We start from the raw sequence: 23,799 nt of genomic DNA, 5'->3' as shown, positions 1-23,799 counted from the left end.
GTGTTGGTGAGTATTTGTGTGTGGTGAGTATTTGCGAGTGTGTGGTGAGTATTTGTGAGTGTGTGGTGAGTATTTGTGAGTGTGTTGGTGAGTATTTGTGAGTGTGTGGTGAGTATTTGTGTGTGTTGGTGAGTATTTGTGAGTGTGTGGTGAGTATTTATGAGTGTGTGGTGAGTATTTGTGTGTGGTAAATATTTGTGAGTGTGTTGGTGAGTATTTGTGTGTGTTGGTGAGTATTTGTGAGTGTGTGGTGAGCACTTGTGAGTGTGTGGTGTGTATTTGTGTGTGTTGGTGAGTATTTGTGAGTGTGTGGTGAGTATTTGTAAGTGTGTGGTGAGTATTTGTGAGTGTGTTGGTGAGTATTTGTGAGTGTGTGGTGAGTATTTGTGAGTGTGTGGTGAGTACTTGTGAGTGTGTGGTGTGTATTTGTGTGTGTTGGTGAGTATTTGTGAGTGTGTGGTGAGTATTTGTGAGTGTGTGGTGAGTATTTGTGAGTGTGTTGGTGAGTATTTGTGAGTGTGTGGTGAGTATTTGTGAGTGTGTGGTGAGTATTTGTGTGTTGGTGAGTATTTGTGTGTTGGTGAGTATTTGTAAGTGTGTGGTGAGTATTTGTGAGTGTGTGGTGAGTATTTGTGAGTGTGTGGTGAGTATTTGTGTGTGGTGAGTATTTGTGAGTGTGTTGGTATTTGTGAGTGTGTGGTGAGTATTTGTGAGTGTGTGGTGAGTATTTGTGAGTGTGTGGTGAGTATTTGTGAGTGTGTGGTGAGTGTCCGTGAGTGTGTGGTGAGTATTTGTGAGTGTGTGGTGAGTATTTGTGAGTGTGTTGGTGAGTATTTGTGAGTGGTGAGTATTTGTGTGTGTTGGTGATTATTTGTGAGTGTGTAGTGAGTATTTGTGAGTGTGTGGTGAGTATTTGTGAGTGTGTTGGTGAGTATTCGTGTGTGGTGAGTATTTGTGAGTGTGTGGTGAGTATTTGTGAGTGTGTAGGTGAGTATTTGTGAGTGTGTTAGTGTCTGAGTGTTTAGTACCTTTGATACTTCATGTGGCCTCAAAGTGCACCTAGCCTGGCATAAGCGCCGTGTTGACGTCAGCCACTGAGTGGAAAACGGCGGTAGTTGTTGTTGTTGTCCGCGTGTAACGGGTTACGTGCCCCAGTGGCATGTATATAACTCTGTACATATGTCAGTGTGTGTGTGTCCTCGTGTGCCTGTGGTCGCGTATCTGCTCATGTATGTTTCCCGTTAATAAGTCGGTGTGTCGGTGTATCTCTATGTATGGCGGGCGTGTCTGCGTGATGTCAGTGTGTTGGTGTGTATCGGCGTTCGCTGTCTCGTCTCTCTTGCTATGTCCGCATGCGTTGCTCCACGTGATAGTGTGTCCGCGTCTACGTGCTCGTACGCACTGCCACCGTGCTGTCTGTGAACACCCCGAGTGTGCCCTGTGTGTCCGCGTTAGCTACGTGTCCACGCGCCCACGTGTGTTCCGTGTCATCCTGTTCTGCTCCCCGTGCGTTGTGCCAGCCAGTCTCTGTGTGTGTGTCCTCGGGTTGTCTGTCCGTGTGTTCGCCTAGCCGCGTGTATCCCGGGTGTCCGGTGGAACGCAGCCTCTGCCGCCCCTCCCACACACAAGCCGCACACTCACCACGCAAGCACTGCGCTCTCCCCCCTCTCTCTCTCTCACGCTCTCCGCACTCACTCCCCACCACCCTGTAAGAGGGCCTCTGGAATAACGGGACACGGCGGTGGGGGCGGCGCGCCCGCAGCCCCCGTGCCTGCTGCGTCTTTGGGCCGAGAGCCAGAGCCGGGCGCAGGGGGTGGTGTCGGCATGCGAGGAGGGACGATCAATCACAGCCCCTGACGCCCAATCCACGCCCGCAGCCCCTGGTCTCCTCTCGCACGGGGGCACAGAGATCACGGCGAGACGACGTGTCCCCACTGCACAATGAAGATGATGCCTCAGCCTTGTTGTTGTTTTCTCTCTCTGGTTTTTTTTTTACAGCCAATTCTCAACCCCTCCACCAAGAGAGTGCGCGAAGCTTTCTCCGCGGCCGTGCCGGCGGGCGATAGGACTTTTCTCCGCGCTCTGTCGGTCATGGGGGTTTTCGACCATACTTCACCACGCTGGTCAGTTGCGGGTTGGTGAAGGGAGGGGTGGTGGGAGCGGAGGGCGATGCCGATTCCCACTGAGTGGAAGCTGGGTTTCGTATCGCGAACCCACCCCCTCTAATAATGCATCACTAATACAGTTCATGATCAATCCACTGCTTGACGAAGTCCGCCTCCACTGGCCGCGTGGTTTCGTGGGGGTTGTCTGGCCGGGACTTCACCCATGCTGCTCAGTGCGAGTTGGTGACGTGGCCTCATGGTAGCCGTGGCCGGGAATTGAACTTCGGCCGCCAATTTGAGAGCGCTGCGCGCTTAACCACCCCAGCGCCTCCATCGCCCTCTGTTTTCACAGGGATCAGCGAGCGTGCGGATGGTGAGTGATTAAAATAAAGTCTTCCTGTTGGTGGACTTCAGCCAAGTGGTGGATACAATTCTGCATTGCTGTGGGAGGGACCGGTCTTTGTTATAAACGTCACAATACACCACGCAAAACATCAACACATGACACAGACACCGTGTGTATTGTGTAATACATTGTAACATACCGAATCAACGACATACAATATCAGCACATGCCACAACACCTCACCTACTAGAGCGAATACAGAACACAGCAAACACACAGCTGAGAGGTGCATGGCCACCGTGGATAGTCAGCTATAATGCGCACACAATGCTCGTAAATAATAATGCAATCTTGATTTGAAGCTTTCGTGACTGCAGGTTTCCAAAGTCTTAAACAAACAAAAGATCCAGGTCCGTTTCAATACAGAACACAAATCCGTGATCTAATCCCATCTGTGAAGGATGTCATTCCTGACATGCAATACCCTGGAGTCTACAAACTGAGCTGTACCTACGGTGGCTGTTACATTGGGGAAACGAAACGACATGTCTCGGAATGTGTTCGCGAACACAAGGCAGATCCAAAACACGGCAGAACCAATACCTCTGCCGTGGCTGACCATTGTTATAACGCAGTGGGCTCGCATGATATTGTTGTTTCCGAGACCAAGGTACTCTGCAAACCTTCTGGCTACTATCAAAGGTTTGTTCATGAAGCCATCCAGATATATAAACATAGATGTAACTTCAACCGAGAAGATGGACACAAATTGAGCAATCATTGGAAGGATGTTATTAACCAGGTTAAACCTTAACTGCTGTATGGTGGTGTCTATCATATCTGCCGGGTACGAGTCTATTTTTCCGAGTTAATTTCCCCCGCCGCATCCCCAGCTTTCTCGGCCTCCCACTTCCAGCCCCCCCCACTCCCCCCCCAGCCTCACGCCCCTTCTCGTAGCGCCCACGCAACGCCCCCCCTCTCTCCCCCCTTGCTCACCAATATAACCTCTTGCCACGGCAGCTCTCTCTCCCACTTCAGCAAAATACAATTCTTGCTGTGGTTTTCCCACCTGATGAAGAGTGCTTGAATTGCAATCGAAACGTCGTGATTTGTTTTATTTAAATTGATTTCTAACTACGTGACTTTAACGAAAGAACCAAAGAGTAATAATAATAACGCAGTGTATTTTCTCAGGAAAGCTTCACTGAGTCTCCGACTCTTTCCATAAGGTTCCTTATTGATTAGGATATGAGTGAGTGATTGGTGTGTGTGGATACCCAGAGAAGCCCATGGATACGAGGGGTGGTAGTGCAACGGTACATGGTTGGTGTGGGCCCTGGTGTAAAGACACAAATGGGGCAGGTCTCTTGTCTCATGACTCCCATTCGTCCAAGCCGTGAACCTGGGGCCCTCTCGCCCGTGCAATTGCACCACCTTCACGCTCACGCCATCGCTATGGCCACAGTATTGTGGACTTTAACCACCAGACAACTTTAACGTGGCATGGAGACAATATTTATTCATGTGTTACACACATCCACAGTCTGTTGCTGTATGCATTACACAAATAAGATAAATTCCCCAGGTGGTCTCGTGGTCTCCAAGGTCATTCATTGTTTTCTCTTTTAAATTGTGCAAGCAAATACTGTTGATTTTTTTAAAGTTATTAACATTCACTCAAACCATTGCCAAATGGTTCACTCTATTTATGTACTGCATTAGGGCGCAATTAATGTACATTCTTCAGCTAATCAAATAAAGATCATTTTATTTTCTTAAATTAAAAACAAATCATTCATCCGCTGGGCTTCCAAGGTCAATATTGTACATTGCCAACCGTGCAACATTATACTTGCAGTAGTTTAGGAGCTCTAAGTGTGTGGCAGTGGTTAGAGCACTGCACTCTAAACACAGTGATCTGATTTAGATTCCCAGCCACAGCTTAGATTCGACGTGTGATCCACCAACCGTTATCTCCAACTTCGTGGATTGCAAGCGCCATGGGAATTCCACATGGTACGTGAATCTGGAGCTTGCCGTGGAGAGGTGGGATCTTATTCCGTCAGTCCCACTAAAATAGATTACCAACCCAGGTGCTTTGTGTCATTGTCCATCCAAACCCCACAAACCCTCCACGAGTAATGAGGTGCTTGTGGAGAGGGTGGAGGGTTCTCGTATGAGGGCAGTGTGCATATGGCCAGTACGGGTTTGGCAGCAGACGTCTCACTCCGAAGCAGGTTATTGATAATATCTCTTATTTGGGTGTGTAAAACCGTGTGGTAGCTATAACTAAATTATCCACATGGCTACAATCGTGCCCTGTCTTCTATATTGGCAAAATGTGGACCCATTTACAGAATCAACTGTGCAAGTATGAAACCTACGGACTAGTTTGCCTACAATCCACCCTGGGTTTAGCCACGAAGGAGTTCACATATTCTTGAAAGACATAGATACGGTCTCATCAGTGGACTCGTCCGGTAGGTGAGGTTGCGTTGGTTGGGTATATAAGTTATATGCCCAGCCACCACCGTAACTTCAGTTCTTCTGGGTAAAGGGGAAAACAAGACAGCACGGGCTGTGGAATACGATAACCTGGAGATGGGCAGACTTGCCGATAACTGATATTAGCAGTGTCAATATCGGTCTCTGAGGAGAATGCCCATGAGATTTGCTCTTGGAAGCTATGTAGCCATCTTCCAGCAATAGAATGTGGGAGAGTGATGCCCACGACAATGATCAAAGGGCCAGGTCGCTGAACACAGCAAGATGGCACAGTGGGGAGTGCAGGTGGTGCATCTGCCAGTCATCTCAGTCAGTTAATCCATAACACGTGAACCTGTCCCGTGACCTGTCAGTGATCGAGCGAGTGTTTGACAGTTCAGGTGGCCTCAAGTGCACCGAGTCTTGAGGCCACGTGAACTCAGTGGCAGTGATGCCATAGAGTCATCACTGCCACTTAGTGGCAAATGGCAGTTGTTGTTTTGGTTGTGTAATCATCTGTATGTGTGTGTGTAAACGCGTAGTGTCGCGGTTAGCGCTACTTTACACTACGAACCCGGCAACCCCAGCTAGATTCTCGTTCACGACGAATACCAGTGACGATTTTCCGAACCGGTCCTGGGCCTCCTCCACTAGGTCGACTCAGCCTCAAATGAGTACCTGGTGCCGTGTGTAAACATCGCCACTAGGGAGACAAAGGTGGTTGAACGTGGTGCTGGCCACCCACCCCCTCGTGTGCCGTGCCGACCTTCATAGATGCTCGCTAACAGCACTTGCCCTAATAGTATCTCAAGGCTATACGGGGATCTTTGTTTTTGACAGTGTTTATGCCTCTACATGTGTGTGGGGGTCTCTGTGTGTCGCTATTTCTATCTGTGTGTGTATTTTTGTGTGTCACTGTGTTTATGAATTTATCGTTGTTGGAGTGAAAGTAAATCCCAAATGATACCAATTCCACATGGTACAAACAAGCAGATAACTAACTCGTAGGGCATTACAGACTGTACGTCTGGCACACAGATGTACGATGTTGCTACGTATATATAATCAAGTGTCACTTCTCCGTTTGCAATAGTATGTCACGATGCCATGCGTGCACTTTATAAACGAGTGTACCTGGTGATGCATTTGCAGAGACTGTGTACGGATATTGTTCTCTGGTGATGCACCTACCTTCATATACTTTTAAATAACCTAATCTTATAATGATCAATTCCCCTCCATCTCCATGTACTCCGTCTGCCTCGCTTCTGTTTCACGCTCCCCAACTTACACCCCTGGACACAGCTGTCCGCCTCTTCTGGCTGCTTCGTTATTTGAACTCTTCAGACATCTACTTTGTGTGCACTGAGCCCCCATCAATCCTTGCATCGGCTACAGGGATTCAACAGCACTGCCATGGACACACTCATTCCCTGTGACAATGCAAGAAGTCAGCATGGCCCACGACGACAAGACCTTTCGCTCGTCATATTGTTCCTCCTGTTAGACCCTTCAGCTCGTGCAAAGTTGGCGCCGAATGGCAGGACTGCTCTGACAGTGCAGTCGCCGTCACGTGGCTTAGGTCTTCCTGTTGGCTGACCTCTGGGCGCGTAATGCCATTGTCTGCCTCGAAAATCCGCCCTCCATCCTACACACACGCTCCCCATCCATCGCAGCTTCCTTATCCTGCATAATACAGATGTTTGGGTTAGAACGCGTAAATATAAAAATGTGTCGTTAAACACACCACCACCCGACACAGCCAATTAGTAAGGTTTGTCACTTAAACAGAACAGGCTTTCTCTCTCACCTGAACACGGTCGCTTGCGTTGCGATCGAAACGTCGTGATTTGTTTTATTTTATTTCTACCTACGTCACTTTACCGAAAGAACCAAAGAGTATGGATTCCTGCAGTCACGAAAGCTTCAAATCACGATAGAACATGCCAATTCGTTACTAGTACAGCACACCGGTATGTTGGAGAGCATATCCACAACATTTACAATCTGAGTACGACGTTTCGCCAGTAATTACAACTAGCTTCATCAGGCGGACAGCAAGACAGCCACAAATCTGGCTGTCCGCCTGATGAAGCTAGTTGTAATTCCTAGCGAAACATCGTACTCAGATTGTAAATGTTGTGGATATGCTCTCCAACACACCGGTGTGATTTACTAGTAACGAATTGGCACGTTCTGTTTAGTGACAAACCTTACTAATTCGCTGTGTCGTGTGGTGGCGGGTTTAACGACACATTTATATATTTACGCGATCTCACCCAACAAACCCCTATTATGGATGACATTGGTCGCGAAAGTGTACGTGTTAGACTTCCCTATCCTGTTTGCATCTGAAATAATGTCTTGCCACAGGTCCCCCTTGCAAAAGAGCTTTTTTAAACTCAAGGGTTTCTTTACGTGGTTAAATAAATGTGAAATATATTTTTTATGAATTTTCAAGATACTTTCACCTATCCTACCGTCAAATTAACACTATCCTGTAAGTGTCTCTTCAGTATTATTTCTTACAGTATCGCTCTCCCAGCAGTAAAGTAGCACGGACATCACTCCTGCCTCAAACATCTATCCCTTAATGTTGACTTTGGCCTCTCTACTATGGCAAAGTGGTTTACGGTATTGGGAAATAATTTATTATTTAATATAAATAACTTTTTTTCTGTTATACCAATTATAATTTTAAGCTTCTGTATGTGTTGTTACTTTTCGTTTAAGATTAGCGGAGTCGTTTTGTGCAAATCTTAATAGAATGATGGTCAAACTATCTCGGCGAATCGTACCCCTAGCCCTCGCACCACTGTCGCCAATGTAAACATGAACACTCAAGTTCTTTCCGACTGCTTTGTGTGTGTCACTTTGTTGTCCTTCCCCCGCACCTCCGATTAGCACGGTTGGCTCCGTGTGAGAAGTTCAACATTCGCACGCACGCACACGCACGCGTGTTGTGTGACCAACTGTGTGCCTATCCTGCCCCCTGGTGCCTGAGGGCTTCTTTCGCACTCATCAGCCGCCTCTTGCTGAACGCCGCGAGCGGTGGCGAGGACGCCGCTCAGCGGCGACGCTGGAAAATTTCGTGCCCGAAAGACAAAAAAAAATCAACGTGGTCTTCTCCACGCGTCTGCGAACTCCTGGGTGAGCTTCCAGAAGCGACTTGCGCAGGAGACAAAGAGATGTGGTGAGACGAGAGAACTGTCGTCGACATTGACACGTAGGTAGATACAAGATGGGCAAAAAGAATATAACTTAAGGCTCAGCACCTGGTCTAAATTCCTCGAATCAATTCCGAAATGGGGGTATATTTTCGAACACCAGTGGCGTTTATTCCTTACGAGGCGGTGGGTTACAGCACCATGCCCGTCCCCTTTGTCTCCCCAGTGGCGATGTTCACACACCAGACACTCGTTTGAGGCTGAGTCGACCGGGGGAGGCCCAGAAGAGATTGAAATAATCGTCACCGGTGGTGACCGTGAGCGGGAATCGAACTCGGGTCGCCGGGTTCGTAGCGCGGCGCGCTAACCGCTACACTACAATGCGTTACGCTTCCACGTGCGCGGGTCACATGACAGATTCGACGTCACAACTCACTTGCTGTGCAAAAAATAGATGCATATTGAGCTCCCCCCCCCCCCCAAAAAGTGAATTTTAATCATTTTTGCATGGTGTACAGTCTGGAAAATATCAACATGGCAAATTTCAAGTTTGTTCCATGTCGGGAAGTACGCTAAACGTTTTGAACAGACACACATTCACAACTTTGCCTTTTATATATGGAGATACATCGAGGATGAAAGTTCGAGCAGAATGCATGACAGACAAAGTTCATTGTGTAATGCCAATTCTCTTCAGGGTCGTTCAATACCAACTCAAACAGACTTTCCACTTTTTGATTTTATTTTGTGGAGTGGAAGATGCAGATCAGATACGGAACCAGGCCAAACATTTAAACTCGCTGAATATTTACTGAGATACATTCATCGCATGTTTATCCTGCGGAAAATGAAGATTGATATCCACGATTATTGTGAATAACAGTCGTGATGCTCTACCTGCGTTGCTCTACCTGCAATTATCAGCGATGACGACAACCTCTCATATCTGCAAATACATGAGTCCACGGATAACAGGAGTTCCACATCACTAACATGTACACTCTTTGGTTATTTCGGTAGAGTCACATAGAAAGAAAAAAACTAAATTAAATAATAGCATACGACGTTTCGATTGCAACACAAGCAATCATCATCAGGTACAAATGAAAGAGAAAACAAACCGAGTAAACTTAAAAAAAAACATTAAGAACCAAAGAGTAATTCCTGCAGTCACGAAAGCTCCAAATCAAGTTTAAACATGTACCCCTCTTTGGCTTTGATGCACCTATCGCTAGAATGGATGATGATGATGTCCAAGAAGAATGATGGAGTAACAGCCATGGGATGGAATGCCCCCGAGAGGACGTGCCCCGAGGAGATGGAGCTTTGACACCATCTCCACGTGCAGGTACTAGATGGAGCGTTGCATTGCAGGCTCGCAAGAGACTGCGATAGTGTGAGGCCTTCATCCAGCAGCAGACGATCATCGTTGGCGATGTAGTCAACCGCTGTGCTAGCACATTTGTTTAGAAATTGTATTGACACCAGGTACATATTTGGGGTGCGTCTTCCTTTGTGGAATAACCGAAATAATTATACCGCCTTGGCTGCGGTGCATCAATAAAAATAAACCTCAACATACTTGTTAAGGACACTACTCTTGAATTAAAATGTAAAGACCATTAACTCTGGTCTTCAACATTGACAGTGCTGATTGTTGCTGGCCGGTTGACGTTTTGGGCCTGTGCTCAGCAATTGTTAAAACATTTTTTGAGCAAAATTTGCTTGACCTGAATCAATGCTGATGAAATTATGGGGCGATGATTTGTGTAAAATATACTTTCAAATATTCATATTCTTAGCTCTTTCGGTAAAGTCACGTTGAAGGGAAACAATAAAATAATAAAATATATATAAAACAATAAAAATTCTCACGTTTCGACCATAACACAAACGGTCGTCATTGGTTTATATATATTTATATATTGTATTATTTTATTGTTTCCCTTCAACGTGACTTTACTGAAAGAGCTAAGAATATGAATTACTGCAGTCACGAAAGCTTTAAATCAAAATACTTTCAAATGTTTATGTGAGGAGATATATTAAGGAGACATTTGCTTATCTCATTTGTTATCATACGCATATGGCTAAAATGCTTATTGCTTTTTTTCGTATACATTACGCTATTTATAGCCAACTAGTTTATGATTTTTGTTTAAATTTATATCTGCTATGCAGACGGATCATCGCCCGAAACGTCGTCTACTATATATGTTTCATTGCAAGGCAAGTGTTATCGTGGAACGTGTTGAGTAGACGCGATACCAATTGTGTTGCGTTCTGGCCTTGTTCGGTATGTTGGTGTCATCATGATGATGATGATGACGACAGTGTGCGTGGGTTCGATCCCAACCCTGACGACGCCTGCTGTATATGTGGAGTTTGCGTCTCTCTCGCGCTCTCACTGTGGTCGCGTGGATTTTTCTCCGGGTCCTCCGGTTTTTCCCTCCACATTTAGAATCAACATCAACGCGTTTAGAGAGTATTTGGCCGCTATCAATTCCCCACATGCGATAATCAACCTCGTTGAGCTATCATTTGTGGCCAGGTCGCTTCTGAAAAAGAGCTGCACATAGGCTCGGTGGGGTCTTACCTGGTGAAATACAAAATAGTTGAGTTTACGTCAAATGCTCACAGGCGTTGGGGCGGGGGAATCCCTCGTGCAAACACGGACCTGGAGGCTCCCCCATTGCACCGGCTTGCCAGCTTGTTTTTCGTCTCGTCCGGCCCTCCCATTGGTCGTTTCCTACACTCACCACGCCTCCCTCGCTCGCTCGCGGCCAATGGGAGTCCGCGGTACAAACGGCCGCTGCATCCGGGTCCCGTGCGCCGCGAGCGCGAGCGAGGCGCGCCATGGCGGAGGTGAGCTTGGCGGTTCCGCGGGGCCGCGCCGCGATACCCCCGAGCCGCCATCCCGTTCCTTGCCGCGGCCAAACGCGCACGTTTCGCCTCGCGCGGCTCGGTGGTGCGGCTCGGGGCGACGCGAGCGCCGGGAGCCACGGTTTGGGGTAACGGGTTTGGCAAGGCGCTTGGGGGTGGGGGGGTGGTAGGGGGAGGGGCCGCGGGTCGGTCCCGGGGTCCGACCCCCCTCGGCCTCTGTGCTTCCGCAGGCCCCGGTGCTTCTGCCTCGGTAGGGCTCGCTAGGCGAGTCCGTGGTGCGCCGGGCATCGGGCCGGGGCTGTTGGGATTGGGGCCGGTGCCGGGAGTTGTGGAGTGCATTGGGTGTGCATCCACTGGTTTTAAGTAATAAGTGGAAAATAACTAAAAGCATTGAAATGCCATATGTTTGAAATGTGTGATGTTGACAAGGTGGCTTGGTGATATAGGAGCAGTTGGTTTATTTTAAAAAAGCCGGTAGTAGATGGCAAGATGCAAAAAGCCCAAGCTGATGTCCCGTTGAGAATAAGTCGATTAAGCAAGATCTGGGAGATTGTGTTTTTTACTAACTCGGCAAATGTAAAGGGGTTTGTTTTGATGTCCTAATGTACAACACGGTTTGATTTTGCTTCTCCTTCCCTCTTGTTTCCCGCTTCCCCTTAGTCAACAAATGACAGCTGGAGTCCAGGTAAGTGCACTGCAAAACACTATTTTTCTCTTACATTTATCGAGGTCACCTGTAGGTAACCTCAGCAAAGGGAACCAATTAGGTTTCACCTGAGCAATGCATCAGGGGCTCAGTGATTTACTGTAGACGCTTCTGTTTAGGAGTAAACTCGTGCATATATAATGCTTTACCTCTCTTGGCAGATAATGCTCGATTGAAACAAACTTGCATTGGAGTGATGCAATGGATACACTAAAATAAGAATACCAATTTCAGAGTAAAATTAGACCATTATGCAAATATAGGGTATACAAAAGTAGTCATGAAGCCATTATTCGACGCCAATTTGTAAACATTTAGATTTTTAAAAGTTGCAGTTATTAAACGATGTAAAGTTCCCACTTTGACCAGTTTACAATAGTTTGCATGGTTTCATTTGCGAACTGAATTATAACATTGATGGTGTAGCAGATGTAGCATCATTGTGTACATCTGAGATGAATTACAACTGATTTTAATATCTCCTTTGGTTCTTTCGGTAAAGTCACGTAGAATGAGAATAAAATAATGAAATAAAATAAGATAATAAAATTCTCACGTTTCGGCCACAACACAAGTAGCCTTCTTCAGGTGAAAGAACAACTGTCGTCCCGACAGAACTGTCGTCCCGACAGTTCTGTTCTTTCACCTGAAGAAGGCTACTTGTGTTGTGGCCGAAACGTCGTGAGAATTTTATCGTCTTATTTTATTTTATTCTCATTCTACGTGACTTTACCGAAAGAACCAAAGAAGATGAATCCTTGCAGTCACGAAAGCTTTAAATTGAATTTAATATTTTTGGAATGTAGCAAAGTCATTTTAAGATTGTTTTCTGTTGCGTCGTTGGGTCTTTTTAAGTGACAAGGCACGTGTCGCCTGTTCTTGCAATACGTTAGCAGCAGGGAAATGTAATTTGTTTGGTGCACAGTACAGGAATGGCCATAAACTGGTATTGACATCTTTTTCAAACTGTACTTGTGAAGTTGTGATAACTGGGATGGCTTTGATATCTTACATTAAGTGCATGCATTGTTAAATGACAATCTTATTTTCACACATCTACATTTTTATTTCCAGAGAGCCATGGGGCTAATTGCATAACATTCCTAAATTTTGACTTAAACATTCCTAAAGTAAAATTTCCCCTTATTTTACACTTATTTACATTGCAACAGAGACAACATCTTACTTAACATATTTTGTGAAGCTAATAACTGGTTTCAAGGGCTTGCAAGCTGACCGCTAGCTCTTGCCATAAAGATGTATTGTTACCTTCCTGTAGTTGATGGGACTGTTTGAAATAAATGCATCCCCACTGCAACATTTTGTATGCATTCAGCTGTGACATTTCCTCAGACTATCAAAGTGTATACTGAGACACATTTTACAAGAGTACTCATAATAATACTTATTAAAATATAAACCTCTGTTATGAATAAAATCGAATTATTACATGTTTTAAATAAATAATTTCGTTAGCTCACTTTCTGTCTTCAACTTGATCTGAGGATGAGGTCTAGATGGGTAACGTGCTTCTATGCACTCACTTGTGCATGCCCCTGTTCAGCGATGACTCGTGTTCAACACCTTTAATGGCCAGTGAATGTAGGGTAACCTGGAAGTGTGGTAACATCACTTTTGGTCGTACAGTGGTACAATATTATATAGCAACTCTAAACTACAGTACTTGGCAAATTTCATATTCATTGTCAAGTAACAATTATAAACAATTATAACCTTATTGCAAACCTTATGTAAACACACATGTATGCTGGGCAGATTAATTATATTATATTTTTTGTAGACCTGAATTTATCTATGCCCCATGCTTCACCAAGGTTGTCAAATACGGCATGCCTTGCTTGCATGCACGTGAGTTTTGCACTGACTTTGAAGAAGAGCTACATGTGGAAATGGATGTGCATAGCATAGTGCCATAACCACCTAGGCAGTGGCTCCGAACTCTGTTGGGTTTCGATAACTCGGTGCACAGACACACATTGAGCTTGGGGATCATTTAGATTTGCCAATAATGGCTTATTGCCAAAATATAGATTTTTACGTCTAGTATTTCATATTTGATCATTTTACATGTATTTATATATTTTATGTTGATTCTCAGCAGGAGAATTCAGAAAATTGTGCTGATGGCCCCAATAAGTATTCATGTAATTTCAATGTTTTGGGGAAAAAATGAATCAACACATGTAACATCCACTAAGATACCTAGTCTGACTGGCAATGTGGATTAATCGGTACATTGTCTCATCACACCACTGCCTCATAATCACAGAGAAGCTTGTTTCATTGTACATTTTGTCATCAGGTATACCTATATAGCTAAGAAGTTGTTTTAGTGCACATAAACATGCATTACCGTAGACAAAACTGTTGATGTGTATACTCTTTATCCAAGTGTGAAATCTTTTGTTTATACTATGATGTATTGTATTTTGTTTTTTAAACTTTATTCACAAGTTTTTTTGAAGTATGCATGAGTCACACATAAATTAATTTATAGGTACGCAAACCAAATTGTTTTTCAAAACTAAATGCCTGTCCTGGGACCCATCTACACTTATTGAATAAGCACGTGATCTTGTCTCACCAGGGGGGGTACCTCACTGCTTAACCAATACATACATCACTTGGAATGGAACTTTCTACAAACAAACTGAGGGCACCCCAATGGGCTCTCCCCTATCTCCGGTTGTAGCCAACATTCACATGGAGAAATTTGAGACTGACGCCATCCAGACTGCCACTCTGCGCCCAACCTTATGGAAGAGGTACGTGGATGACACTTTTGTCATCTGGCCACATGGCCGGCCTGCTCTAGACCAATTCCTCGACCACATCAATTCCATACACCCAGCCATCAGATTTACCATGGAAGTCGAAAAAGATGGCAAGCTACCTTTTTTGGATGTCCTAATAAAAAAGAGACCTGATGGTTCAATGAGCCACTCTGTCTACAGGAAAGCTACCCATACGGATGCTTACCTGAAACCGGATTTCCACCACCATCCATCCCAGAAGAATTCCCTCATCAAGACTCTGCACCATAGAGCCCAATGCATATCCGACCAGGAACACATAGCCAGTGAACTCAAGCACGTACACCAAGTTCTTAAGGCTAATGGTTACTCCGACTACACAATCCGCAAAGCTATCACTCAAACCATGAAGAAGGACCCTCTTGAGGAGCCATTCAAAACCATCACTTTACCCTACATTGTGGGTGTCACAAAAAATATCTCCAAAATCTTGAATAAACACAAGATCCAGGTCCGATTCAACATATTACATAAAATCTATGATCTGGTTCCGTCTGTAAAAGATATAATTCCGCACATACAGTACCCTGGCATCTACAAACTAAGTTGCCTCTGTGGTAGTAGTTACATTGGAGAAACCAAACGACATGTCTCGGACCGCATTCGTGAACACAAAGCAGACCTAAAACACGGTAGGACCAACACCTCGGCCGTGGCAAATCACTTATAATTCAGTAGGCTCACATGACATTGACTTCTCCAAGACAGATCTTTGCAAGCCATCTGGCTACCATGAGAGATTCGTTCATGAGGCTATCCACATATACAAACACGGAGACAATTTCAACCGAGAAGATGGATTCTGGCTTAGCAATCATTGGAAGGACTTGATAAACCATTTCGGGTCTTAATTGATTGTTCACGCTTACGGTGGCTTTCAGACCACATCCATTATTTTCGTCTCCCCCCTCCTCTTTTCCAAACATAGATGGACTCGTCCATCTGAATAACTGCCAAATCGCTCTCCGTGGTGCTAACGTAAAAAACGCCACTTTTTTCAAATATTCTTGCTGTGGTTTTCACACCTGATGATGATTGCTTGTGTTGCAGTCGAAATGTCGTGAGAATTTTATTGTTTTATATTTTTATTATTTTATTGTTTCCCTTCTACGTGACTTTACCGAAAGAACTAAGAATATGAATCCCTGCAGTCACGAAAGCTTTAAATCAAAATTTAGTGTTTAAGTAATAATTGAAATATATCTATTATGGTTTATTTAAAATAAAGATTTGTGGATTTTTTTTTTTACAAATTTGTGGGCAAGAGATGTATGATTTTGTCCCTGAATTGTTAAAAGGTCCGTAATGAATTATATTTTAATGCCACTGAACACTGGGAAGCCATATGGTCGGTAAATAGGGTAGGCAGCATTTTTGCGTGTAGCACAGCAGGGGAAACGTTACATGTCGACCTGCATAACACTGATGTGGTAGCCTGCTTCAACAGTTTAATGAGGTCTGTTATAAAATATTTTGTCCGGTTACGTGCTTCAGCAGCAGCACACATGCCCTGGAAAACTAGCGAACACCACTTACATTTAGGCTACTTAACTAAATGTATTTTTTTATGTAACTGTTAAGGTAATAATATGTACTTTGTAAGAGTAATAAAAACCCATCGGAATTATAAAAATGTAAAGTTTAAAAAATAATGAAATTTTAGTTACTTCTCCTGTGGTCATCACACAATGACCTATGTTGGTGTTGGTTCTGTTCCACAGCCTTCTGATCACCTGGCAACTGTCCTACAACAAAACATTTTTTGATTGGATTCGGACAGCAAAAATGTCACCACGACCAGGTTTCTATTTTACCGATCAACAAATGCATTACATTTGAATGGAGAAGATTGGTTAATGTGGAAATATGGACAATGGTAGGCTACAAGGACTGGCGTGTGGAAACCCAGTGCTCGCAGCTTACTGGTAGTTCGCTTCAGGAACTGAATGTGCTCACATTGCCCGCTTGGCATTTTGTGCGATTGTTGATGCAGTGTACTCGGCAGGCTCAGAGGACCAGGACTTTGACCCGTCAGCCGAGATGCTGGTGCATGAGTTTGACGATGAGCGGACGCTGGAGGAGGAGGAGGAGGAGGCACGCGAGAGCGAGCATAACTTTTCTTCCGAGGTGGAGGACCTGGAGAAGGTGGGGAATCTCTCACACCACTGAGTATGCGCACCACCTTTGCCCACAAACACCCGCAGGCACTTCTGTCAGCCAGTTTGATGAAGTATAGCTCTGCTAATCCACGCTGATATAAAGGTGGGGTTCAGCTCACCTCAAACTAGGTGACATGTGGCCTGTGTTGACTGGCAGCAGTGCTTCTTATTGTTAGCGTGGCACATCTGTTGTGTTACTTGTGATATGTATGACAGAACGTGGGACAACCACGAATAAATGTAGTGTTGTGTGCACAATGGGGATTAGCCTTTATATCTCTCGCTTGCATCTTTGTAGAATATTTGTAAGATGTATTTAAGTACCCCATGGGGAGGTGTTTATTTAAAATGATGCTTTCTTTTTTTTTACAAAAACACATAGGCAGTCACATAAATTGTAAAGGTAAAAAAATATTTGACAGTGATGTTCATAAACCTGAAAAAGTTCAAGATATAGCTCTGAAGTGTCTTGCTTACTATACTGCTAGCAGAAGAGTCCACTATATGGAGCTCTAGAGAGCGCCTCTAAATAGCATTTCGGCCTACTCTCCGGATGAGGTGGGAGTACCACATTATACCTCACCACATGTTACTTGTTGGTTGACTAATTGCAATATACCCGTTTACACAATAGGATGGATAATTTGTGGGGGGTAAGACAACATAATTTCAAATGCATTTTATTTTGTGTGCTTTTGGTGTACAATAGTGGCTGTACTGAGACCAACTCAATACACTTGAAAACCTGACTTGGTTAAATAAAGGACATGGCTTGAATTAGATTGATTTTTATGCCTGGGGATTGTTTATGATCCCATAGACTCACCACATCTTGTTTTTACGGTTTAGTCCTCGCCAGTTATGGACCAAAAGAATTATGCTCATGGGATCAGAGCAACCGGCTGCTTAATGCCTCCCATGAGCTTCATCCTCCAGAAACCTGCTGCTTTTAGACGACACTGAGTGCAATGAGAGCATGGTCTGACTTCTCAGCCACTCAGAATAATGGCAGGGATGGGTCTGTTGCCCATGGCTGCAGGAGAATTGACATGACTTATGAGGTTAATTTAGTGGGAGATACTGTAGACATTGTACACATGGTTTAAATAAACACTGTTGAAGTGCACTCATATACTGTTTTGAATTCCCCTCCAGATTTGTTTTTATTGTGCAGACTTGCCCACAAACATAGCTGTTTGTCATGCTTGAAGTGATTAAGTAAGCAGTAGACATTATTTGCAAGTGTGTAATTTGTCATTTGGTTCAGCAGTGTGGACTGAGCAGGCCCACTGATGGGAGCATAGATCGTGTTAGTCTCAGGGTCCCCATCTAGTGCATATATTCATGCCACACCTCCACCCTCACAGTGTCTCCCACAGAAAACTTAGAGCATGAGAACCATTTCGTTATCAAACCAAGAGTACATAAAATTAAATCCTTTGACTTTAGGAAGTTATATTTCTGTTCACTATCGTGATGGTAACCAGGTTTTACAAATCGTGTTTGCATACTTTATGCTTCTCAGTGGTTGGTGTAATTCTTATTCGCTTTTAAGTCCTTAAGTTATCGTGCACCTTCATTTGTGAAACATTTAATTTATTTATGTTAAAACACATTAACATTAGTCTGATAAAACAGCCTTTGGGAATTTATAAAGAAGCTACAATAAATGAATGTCATATTTAAATAATAAAGCTTCTACATTTGATGTCGGCGTTTTATATTGTTAAAAACATGTAGAATATATAGGCTTAGGCAGTGTATGTAAGAATAATTTTATGTTTGTGTTATTCAATTGATGCAGTGAACTCCTCACTGGGATGGTGTTGCTAATAGGAGGATGTTCCTGCATGATTGCACCAGGTATTCTGCAACTGATATGAGCAATGGGAGTGGATTATTTACAATATTTTGGCTTAAGCAGCAGTAAACCTCCAAAAAACTACGGTGAGCTTAAATAAGCTTTAATATGCACGTGGAGGCATATTTGTGTTTTTTGGACATGGCTTTGGTCACTGGGTGCCTGGCTGAACATTGTGGGCGATGTGCATTGTTTGAGCAGGAGGGTGAGATGCCACTCGAAGAACTTCTGGCGCTCTATGGGTACGGTGCTCCACTCACAGCTGCGGCACTACCCGGGGGAGCGAGTCCAGAGAGCGACCTCCCTGACAACCTTCCAGAAATGACGCTCGATAAGGTGCGTGCTTGTGTGGAGTGTAAAATAATGGCAATTGAATTGCACAGCTATCCCAGTTGTAAATATTAGTGATGTTCGCGCCATTTATCCTGTAAAACCTCACCAAGTCTCAACATTTAGGAGGATGTGCCATTTGAACGCTGAGCCAATTCCTTTAAGGATTGTTTTGGATGTGGTAGGAAACCGGAGTACAAGGAGGCAAGCCACACTTATTTACTACTATAATGAGCCAAGAATGTCTGTGTGTCCCGTCACTCCACATCGAACAGCCCCCTCATTAATAATCATGAACAGGTTACGTCCTCCAAATGGACACCCCCACCATTAATATTAATTAGCGGGTGACGTCACTCCACATGAGGGTGCGAGGTGCCTCCTCCGCCCTCCTCAGCGTCAACTTATAACCCTCACAACAAAGGCAGAACCCTCACGTCACGCGATCTTCGTAACGCTGTTGAGACATCAAAGTAAAAAGGACGTCATGCTGAACAAGGGATTATAACCTTGAAATTAAATAAGTCTGTGTCACCGCGGCCTTACAAATTGCACACGAATGGATGCAATGAATATATCACGTCGCGGTCTGATTTTCGCTTGCAAGTTTCAGATTTACTGCAATACACCCGTCCTTGGACGGGCAAAAGGCTCGTAGGGGGTAACACTTAAAGGACTGCACCGCTGGGCTCACAAAGACAATTGCTACACTGACATCTTCCGCCTACCTGGCATCCTAGTGGATTTGGGTATTTTACAAATCTATGTGATCCACCATTCTCGTCCTGCAAAGTGATAGATTACAGGCATGTGTTATTAAGGTCTGGCTAAATACCATTTCTACCTAACTTGAGCCTTTGGTTATCTCTGCCTTAAATATGTGTAGCCCTTTCCTTGTGCTCTGTTGCCATCAGCTACCTTGGTGGCTGGGTGTGCATCCCTCAGGACCCATTACCCTGTTGTATGATGCCTGACTATGTTACTCACAAACAGCACCTGCCACGTTGTTCTACACAGGCAGAGGGAAAACTCACTGTTCATGAATTTTTGCTTTGGTGCGAGGACTTTATATGCTTGTAATATCTGTTTTTTGTGTTTGCATGTCTGTCCAGGTTAGTATATGTTGTGCTCTTATGTCTGTTTTGATAGTTGGACAATGTTGTTTAATGACAAGGGATTGATGTATTTATTTGGAATCCTTTCAGGAGGAGATTGCCAAAGACTTGCTGTCGGGCGAAGATGACGAGAGTCAGTCCTCAGCTGATGACCTCATGCCCTCGGTCATCTCCAATGGCACCCAGGACATCTTTGGCTGCTCCTTCCAGTGTAAGCATGCCTTGCCTTGTATGTTTGGCTGTAGCATTGGTGGGCATTTCACTGTGCCCTTATTGTTCAAGTTAAATAAAACAAACAATACCATATGCTTATATTTAAAAACCCATTGATGGGTGAGAACCAATTGAGGTGTGGAGCAGTTGTAAAGTTTTATATTGGCTTGGACTAGGGTAATGGTGGTCTTTGTCTGTTCATGTTGAAGCTGCTAGTCACTGGGGATATAGCTTTAATGGCAAATTACATTTATATGTATGGCCGTTTAATGACACCAACTGGAGTTGGGGCAAGTCTGGTAAAAATGAGCTGAACCAAGTGACAATACATGCAGTGGCACGACAGTGCATAAAACTAGAACACACAAGTAGAACATTCAGACTCTGAATCTTTCTTTAGACTGCAGGAGGAGGAATCCGATGAACTATGAAGCTCTTTTTCACAGATGTCCAGTTATGGGCGGGTCGCCAAATTGAGGTGTGGTTGAATTTACATTTTTTTACAAGTCAATATGTTGAAAATATGGACAATAAAATCAAATGAGAACAGAGACAAGATTAGACGGTGAGGTAGTACTCACTGGAACAGAGCCGATAGTAGGAACAGGAGACAAAATACGAGCAGGGCACAGTTAGAATCAACCAATGTAGGCATGGCAAATGATAACACATGGCAAGATAGTGACAGTGAAGTGCTTCCAACTACGACACAGTGTTGTGTACTCCTTTCCTTTAGTTGCAGAAAAATAAATAGTAAAAGGGAAGGATGGAGAGATGCACTAATTTTATCAGAATTAAATCTGCCTGCATGTCTACAGGTATTAGGTTACCACGAAATAAAGAATACTTTTTAAATCTGATAATGTACATTGTTTTGTGGCAAGATTAAAGCACAGTATATTAAAAAAAACAATATTACTACATTTTTAAAGGGGTACTTCAACGTAAATAGTGGTCGACTTCCTTAGCATGGAGACAGTTTACACGGATGTAAAATTGGATTGCCATTTTTAATCATACACAAGTCATGATAAAGTGGTCCACCTACTGTGGCCAATGTTATCCATAATAGAGGTTTTCTTGGGTTAGATCGCGTAAATATAAATGTGTCGTTAAACCGGCCAGCAACCAACACAGCCAATTTGTAAGGTTTGTCACGTAAATAAAACATGCCAATTCGTTACTAGTACAGCACTCCGGTGTGTTGGAGAGTAAACCCATAAAATTAACAATTTGATCCCCTCCACACGGGAGAGACGATCCCCTCCACGCGTCGCCCTTTGAGAGCCGACGGCTCTGCAGCTGCTTGCAGGCGACGTGAGCGGCAATGGCGAGCAATGCCTCTCCCTCTCTCTCGCTCGCAGTGGACACAGAGATGGACGGCAACGAGGGGACGGATTTCTCGGACGAGGACGAGTGTGTGGCTGCCGAGGAGAGGAAGACGGTGAGTGCTCATCTTGTGGTGTCTTTCAAACACGTTGAATTAGAGCCTTGGAACATTGAAGATTTCTTGCTCATGCAGACGGATAGGCCATTTAAACAAGAATATGATGCAGTGCCACCACCACCTTGACCACTTCATTATCGACACTAATGCTCTTGGATGCACTGCCAGCCACATTGAGCAACACACAAATGTAGGAATCTGCTCTTTAATGCGTACATCTCTGTTGTGTAATCTGCTGCCAGATACTTGGTCATTTACAGACTAATGTAGATTGGTGTTCCATTTAAAAATTGCTCAACGAATTGGTCATATAGAGTTGTGCTTAGTCTTGGCTCAAAATGTATTGAAGTTGTATATTTCTATGGTAAATACCAAATTTCAGTCGTCTGTTGAAGATGGGACTGCAAATGGGACAGCTGCAGCTCACTTGCGAATGAGGAGCGCGAGATGAATGGGGTGTTTGTATTGCACAGGTGATGGTGGGGTCGCAGTATCAGGCCATCATTCCTGCGGGACTTTTCCGCTATCAAGCTGACTCTGGTAAGACTTCGCCAGGAAACTTCATGGTGATAAGTTGGACAACAAAATATTTCCCCAGTTTTTAAAGAATGAATAACATTGAGTAATCCGTTCATGAACGCACAAATTGAGAACATAATTTGCGCGAGGCTTTCATTCACGAATCCGTCCGTGGCAAGCTCACAGGCATTTCGCACTTATTGCAAACGTGCTTTGGCTGCCGCTGCCGCGCGTGCTGCCGTAGGTCCGGCGGACGAGGCGCAGTGGGACCCCTGCGTCCTCCCCGAGAGTCAGGTCCTGCTCTACCTGAGGGAAGCGGCGGAGGGTGGCGTTGCGCCGGCGCCGTCGTCGCGCTGCAGGGAAGGGCCCGCCATCTCGGTCCTGCTGCCTCCTCTGTTGCCGCCCGGCACCTGCCCCGACGACGATCACGTGAGGACGCCCCACACGTTTACACCGGTCGGGAGGCAGCGGCCGCTCGCTCGCTCAAGGGTTGCCGGAGGTGTTTGGGCGGTTCGGAGGTCAATGTTTGCGAATGGTTCAAAGTTGAATTGATCAAGCAGTGCAGGTAGCTAGAGTGGGTGAGTGCGTTGGGCTGAGGGAGGAGGCAGTTGTGATGGGGTGATGAAGAGGGGAAAGCGTGATGGTGTAGGAGGGGAGATCAAAATCGGTCGAGGTTGAGGAGTTCAGGCTATTGACGATAGCTTTTATTGGTAGGTTATGCCAAATATGAACTTTGTTTAGGATTTTTTTATAATTTGGGACAATACATTTTTTTAATGGGGAGACATATTTTCAGTAATTTATTATTTTGCGTTTTTCTTGTGCACAGAGTAGCATAAAGTATACAAATATTGTTGTCCGATTTCCAAATTATTGATGTTCAAATAGCTGTGGTTTGCTGCATGTTTAATCTAAATGTTATCACAAATATTAATTTGCTTTTGTTTTTTAAACTTTAGTATTTGATACCTCTGTCAACTGTCATTTTCCCATATTAGCAGAAAGAGTACATTGGCATTCAACAGCTCTAGAATGAGACAATACAGGGATTCCCCTGTATCACATTCAGATCATGTCTGTTACCCGCGCTGCAGAAGGGATTCCTTCTTGCAGCAGATGGCACATTTCACGATGTTTCCATTGCATTTAATTATACCCTATTGGTTCAGTGCCTCCAAATAAAATGAAAATAACAATTTAGAATGTTTCTTTCTGTGAATATTCGTAATGTGACCGAGACCATCAATTTTGCAGCGCATGAGAGCCCCGTTCTGGTGTTTGTGCCACAGCTCATTACCCTGACAGACATTTACCCATTAAGGCAGCCAGATCCTGCAGTTGGTTGAGTTTCACCATCTTGTGTGTGTATGTGGTTCCCCTACGTGCAAATGAGTGCCTGTGTATGTTTTATGAATGTTTGATTAATTAAACCAGGTAAGAATCCGTTGAGAGCAGAAGTCTCTTTTTCAGGGGAAACATGGATCAAAATAAATCAAACAGCAAAACAGTTTCTGGAATGCAAAACAATAAAAAATGCTGAAATGAAACAAATGACGTGAACAATATATAAATATATAAAACGTAGAAGAAACAAACACATGTACACACACAAAAACAAAACAAAATCATT

General features: G+C 44.4%; 2 protein-coding genes across 8 annotated transcripts in view; one reads left to right on the top strand and one right to left on the bottom strand.

Annotated features, from left to right (window-relative positions):
• The window catches only part of LOC116948802 (interleukin-6 receptor subunit beta-like), a 103,443-nt gene extending 101,818 nt beyond the window's left edge, over window positions 1–1,625 (bottom strand). For both annotated transcript variants that reach the window (XM_032965906.2, XM_032965907.2), the window contains exon 1: window positions 1,029–1,625. The gene's annotated coding sequence lies outside the window, so the exon portion shown is untranslated. The remainder of the gene's footprint in view (window positions 1–1,028) is intronic.
• A 101-nt stretch (window positions 1,626–1,726) lies between these two features.
• LOC116948804 (mesoderm induction early response protein 3-like) overlaps window positions 1,727–23,799 on the top strand; it is a 33,076-nt gene continuing 11,003 nt past the window's right edge. Inside the window, exons 1-10 of one of the 6 annotated variants that reach the window (XM_076071791.1) lie at window positions 1,727–2,123; window positions 9,338–9,450; window positions 11,646–11,670; window positions 14,405–14,477; window positions 16,519–16,670; window positions 18,747–18,881; window positions 20,081–20,201; window positions 21,568–21,647; window positions 22,124–22,190; window positions 22,414–22,598. In XM_076071791.1, coding sequence (XP_075927906.1) covers window positions 9,392–9,450; window positions 11,646–11,670; window positions 14,405–14,477; window positions 16,519–16,670; window positions 18,747–18,881; window positions 20,081–20,201; window positions 21,568–21,647; window positions 22,124–22,190; window positions 22,414–22,598 — 897 coding nt within the window. In that variant the 5' untranslated portion in view covers window positions 1,727–2,123; window positions 9,338–9,391. Of the gene's footprint in view, window positions 2,124–9,337; window positions 9,451–10,682; window positions 10,968–11,645; window positions 11,671–14,299; window positions 14,478–16,246; window positions 16,327–16,518; window positions 16,671–18,746; window positions 18,882–20,080; window positions 20,202–21,567; window positions 21,648–22,123; window positions 22,191–22,413; window positions 22,599–23,799 lie in introns of those variants that run through there. The other 5 variants (XM_076071789.1, XM_076071790.1, XM_032965913.2 and 2 more) reach the window with 5 other exon arrangements.

Source organism: Petromyzon marinus, chromosome 35 (assembly GCF_048934315.1).
Source record: "Petromyzon marinus isolate PM22_M1 ecotype Great Lakes invasive population chromosome 35, UKy_Petmar_22M1.pri1.0, whole genome shotgun sequence".
In the NCBI taxonomy this organism is placed as follows: Eukaryota; Metazoa; Chordata; class Hyperoartia; order Petromyzontiformes; family Petromyzontidae; genus Petromyzon; species Petromyzon marinus.
This window is presented reverse-complemented; position numbering and strand designations above follow the sequence as displayed.